This window comes from Atractosteus spatula, chromosome 17 (assembly GCF_055471065.1).
Source record: "Atractosteus spatula isolate fAtrSpa1 chromosome 17, fAtrSpa1.hap1, whole genome shotgun sequence".
Lineage (NCBI taxonomy): Eukaryota > Metazoa > Chordata > Actinopteri > Semionotiformes > Lepisosteidae > Atractosteus > Atractosteus spatula.
The window spans coordinates 1,026,425-1,031,397 of NC_142722.1; the positions used below are offsets into that span (position 1 = coordinate 1,026,425).

A 4,973-nucleotide genomic window follows, 5' to 3' on the forward strand; every position below is an offset into this window, starting at 1 on the left:
GTGATGAAGCCAATTCATAAATAGGGATTATTACAAGGCCATGATTGGTAAAGGCCAATGAGAAATTTAGCCAGGATGCTTGGGTAACACCACAGGGGGTCAGGACCCAACAGGTCGGTTTTACATCTCATCCGAAAGACAGCACCTTTCTACGGTACAGTTTCTCTATCACTATACTGGGGCATTAAGACCCACACAGACTGCAGGGTGAGCGCTCCCTGCTGGTCCCACTAACACCTCTTCCAGCAGCCTTACTTTACTTACCTTTCTTTTTCCCAGGAGGTCTCCCATCCAGGTACTGACAAGGCTCACACCTGCTTAGCTTCAGTGGGTTGCTAGTTGTGAGTTGCAGGGTGGTATGGTTGCTGGCAATTAGATGAGAACCTAAGGGAATTGTTTTAGCTAATTCATTTTGACTTCCCCTGATATTAATAATGTTGACTTCATTCTTCATATATCTTTTGAAAAGGAAAATTCCCTCAGTCCTTTACATCTGAAGACGTCTGGGGACAGATCTCAAATGGCTTCAGTTGGAACATCCACCAAGTAAGAGTTCATTGTTGTTTTACAAAGTCATGTTTTATTTCAGAATCACGTACCTATCTGATAAAATGCAATTAGGGAGAAAGCTTAATTAGGAAAATGTAGGCCTTCTCTTGTTTCTATAGACAAACATTTTTCTATGTTGTCTTAGGAAACCCAGCAGGATTCCCCTGGTGTGCAAGATGTGCCTGAGGACATTTGACCAGCTTCCTGCTCACTTGAAGAGGGCGTGTATGAAGCAAGCCACACCAGAGGAGATCAGGATGGCCTCTCGCCAGGCCAGGAAGGACTTGATGAGTCACCTGAGGAAAGGGCGTGTTGTGGATTACGAGAGCATAGAGCTATTGTTTGACAAGGCAAATAGGAACCTAGCTGTGAGACTGGTGGAGTCCATGGGCTGTTTCGTACGGGGGAGACCTGAAGACAAACCAGCAAGGTGAGAGATTAAATTTTGACATTTCTTCATTGTATTTTCAAAGGCTTTTTTGAAACCGGTTATCTCGGTTAGTATTTTATGTAATGGTACTTTTACAGTTCCAGATGCCCTGAGGAAGCGCCTGCTGTCCAGCAGAAAGAGCTGCCGCAGGCTCCTCCAAAGACTGAGGAGGACGAGGAAGATGAAGGGGAACATGGGAGCTCTGAAGAACTGGAGCAGCAGTAAGACTTTCCTTTCATGTTTCCAGATTGATTAATAATTCCACTGGCTCTCTTACGTATGAAATCATTCTATGATTAGTGTCCTATATCCCTACAGGACCCCAGTAGTTAAGAGTTATCAGCAGGCTCTCCGGAAGAGAGTGGCCCGGGCTGGACTATACAGAAAACACACTCTGGATGCTCCTCTCCTGGCTGGGTTTAAACAGTACCTTATCCAGGACCTGGGTGTGGTAAACTGCTCTCAGGAGGTAGGTATTAAAAACTGGGCAGAGGCTCACAAAGTACATATTTTAACTCATCCGCACAGAATTTACCCATCTGAGATTGTGCCTGTCCTAAAAATAAACCCTAAAAACATTTTTTTTAGATAGACAACGTTTCCAGATTCCTGTTTTTTATGGATCCGTCTAAAGCATCCTTGATGTTTGTAAAGGACATTCCCAAAACGCGCAAATTTTTTTACCAACTGAGGATGACTGGACTGTCTCACCAAACCATTGCTAATTACATCAAAAACATCAACCGGTTCCTGCGCTACATCCTGAATGCCACCAACCTAAGACAGGAGGATCCCAGCCTGGCTAACGTCATCATCATCTTCCAAAGCATCCTGAAGGACATTCAGCAGAAAAACAGCAAGGATGTCTCACAGGAAGTCATCAGAAAGAGGTATTTTCCATTTGGAACTCTGATTCCAGTTGGTTTCCGGTTCCAGTACATGACGGGAATTGACGTTGATGGTACTACTCCTTCTGCCACAGATACAGACAGCTGCAGAGTCCTGGGCCGAGCGCCAGTGACTGCTGGAAGGTGCTGAGGGCTGCAAAGAGAGATGTGGAGCGGATACTGGAGAAGACGCACACTTCTGAAGACATCACCATGCCTGAGCAGCTTCTTGTGCTGTATTACCTGCAGGCCATTCTCCAGCTGAAGCATCTGCAGCACCCATGGGTGGTAAAGAATATGACAGTAAGCATGACAGTCATGCATATTTCAGTTGTTTGGCCAAATTTTAACAATGAAACAATGATCTGACGTTCATAAAGAGACAGAATAACAGTGCTGGTCGGGGCTCATCGCTGTCATTTAGGTGGCCTTTGCAGGGAGACCTGCTGTGCCAGTGATCCTGGACTGGAGGGAAGGGTGAGGGAGAAGATGCTCTCAGCTCTGTGTTCAGTCAGAGAGATTGGACAGCGGAAGTGTGAGAGTGGAATTTGATTTCCACCCCAGCTTCTCTTCAGTAACTTCATATGGAACAAGAGTTAGTGAATGGCAAACATCAAGTTCAAACAGCCTCAGCGGCACTAAATCGTAATCATTCTTGATGACACCGCCTCGTGTTATATGTAAGCCCCTTCTCTCTTTCCCATTTATCTCTCTTCCACCTCTCGGCACCTCTCTTCCACACCATCCCCTACTTGTGAGTCCTCATTGGGATCCCAGCCGCCTCGCCCTACAGAACCTTAGCACCCAGCCAAGTGGGTCAGACTGACTGATTGAAACACTCAACACTCTCCATACACTTCATTGCTGGGTGCTGCTGTTGCTACTGTAAAATGATCATTGGCAGTTTTGAATCAGATATTATTTATTGAATTGCTTGTGATTTCAGGTCCAGGAATGGATGCAGAGAAAGAATTTTGTGTCACAAAGAGGACGAAAACTGGCGATAATAGCAGTGACAAAGCACACAACCTCCTCACAGCAGCTGGCATGCTTTGCCCTGAATGAAGAAGAGGAACATGTAAGTCAAAGTTACGTTGATATACTCTCTCCAGTTCATTGCCAACATCTGTCTTCGGCATTCAACAATAGTTGAAAAGTACAATAACTGCATTTTGTCTGTTTTTTCAGATGTTTCACCTTTACTTCACTAAACTACGCTGTACTGCCACTGACAGCATCTGTGGAACAGAGACTGAACATTTTTTCATTTCTTCTGTGGGGGAGCCAATTTATAGTCCTTCCAATGACCTGCGAAGACTGCATGAGAAGTAAACCAAATCACAAAGTTGTTTTAATGTATTAATTGAATTGTCTGTGGCTTGGAAACAATCATACACTGTGTGTATGTGTTTGTTTTGTAGATACCACCTCTCACTCATCACCAGCCAGGCTGCCAGGAGTGCATTTGAGACGGCCACAAAGAGGCTCACAGATGCACAGAAGAGCATTGTGGCGGATTATCTGGCCCACTCAGATGGTACTGCAGAGAAACACTATAGGATACTGACACATGACAACATCTGCTCAGCCATTGAAGTCATTGAAGGTGTTGCAGAGGAGGGAGCTCAGTAAGTGTCACCATGTTCTGAATAGACGACAAAATATTCTTGTGTCAAAAACAGCAATTACTTCATGCTTTTGAAACATCAAGAGAGCAATCGCCAGTCAGTGCTGCAGGATGCACATCTGCTGTGTAACTGGAAGAGAAAACACCACTTTCAGTTCTTTTCAGCCAATGTGTTACAGAGATTATTGTGATCTAATATTCGTTTTTACATCAGATCAACACCAAAATCCGCTGTGGCAGCTGCAGGATCTGGAAATCCGAAGATGGATGATGCCACAGCCTTCCAGGAGCTGACACGGGAGTTTCCAGTGTTGTTAGATGGGCAGCTTCCCAGAAAGAAAGAGCGCCTGAGACTGACTGGAAGTCATGACCGACACTGTTATGACAGGTGGAGATCAGATCAGAGGAAGATGAGACTGCAGAACATTATTGGTAAGTTTACGTATCAATTATTTTCACAGAGAAACAGACAAAGAAAGTGAATTTGGAATCAATTCTGAGGGTTTCTGTTCTGGTTTTCATTCCAGACCATTACGCTAGACGGTTACCAACGGAAGGCCAGGTGACCCGCTATTTTCAAAAGATGAGCTGGACTGCAAATACACCAAAAGCGTCTGAAGTGCTTGAGAAGTGGAAGCCCAACACAGGTGCACAACCAAATGAAAGGCAAATTAAAAAGATGGTAAAGCGTCAAACCTGGAGAGGCCTGACTATCACTGACGATCCAGTGAAGGGGAAGAAGGTTGTGACTTCCAGGCGTTTCCAGAAGGCAGAGGTGGTGTGTGATTACCATGGCGAGGTCATCACAAAGACAGCTGCAGAAGCCCTAATGGCACATATGGCAGAGGGAGAAATGAGATGTCTTTTCTTTTTTGACGGACCTGCACAAAAAATGTGCATTGATGCTTTTGAAGAACACTGCGCTTGCCACCCGGATAAGGAGACGATCGGAAGGCGGATAAATTCCTCTAAGAAAAAAGATAACATCAGGGCTGTCAGAGAGTCATTCATAATCAACGGACAGCCCGTCATGACAATTCTGTTTATAGCGAAGAGGGACATTGCTGAGGGAGAAGAGCTCCTCTTTGATTACAGAGTTTCGAGGAAATCATTTCAGGGTGAAGGACAGGCTCTAGAGTGGCTGGATAACTGACCAGTTCCCGAAAATACTTTGTAAGTATGAAGAACATATCTTCTTTTAGCTATTAAAGATGGTGTCTTCTTGTGACTTGAAATCCATCTCATTATTGCTTATGTCATTGTTTTGAAGATGACATGTCTCATTCTCCAACAGCTAGGGCACCAGGAGGGGATAAGAGACAGACAAGTAGATATATGAAGCTCAGAAGAGCGTAGAGGCTGATTAGCCACCCCACACAAATATTCCCAAGACAAAACACTACGAGACATCTGTCCAGCTTTTGTTCTTATTGAAAGTTTTGGAATGAAGAGGTCTAATTGTCACCACTTTTGAAAAACT

The 4,973-nt window shown here is 44.6% G+C and overlaps 1 protein-coding gene across 1 annotated transcript; it reads left to right on the forward strand.

The window, feature by feature from the left end:
• Positions 1-520: 520 nt before the first annotated feature.
• On the forward strand, positions 521-4,646 carry LOC148818813 (uncharacterized). Its single transcript, XM_088936149.1, has 11 exons — positions 521-546; positions 695-979; positions 1,078-1,200; positions 1,280-1,448; positions 1,568-1,869; positions 1,962-2,169; positions 2,813-2,944; positions 3,055-3,194; positions 3,288-3,494; positions 3,708-3,925; positions 4,021-4,646. Exons 1-11 carry the CDS (start codon positions 521-523, stop codon positions 4,644-4,646), a joined length of 2,436 nt encoding a protein of 811 aa, XP_088792275.1.
• Positions 4,647-4,973: the final 327 nt, after the last annotated feature.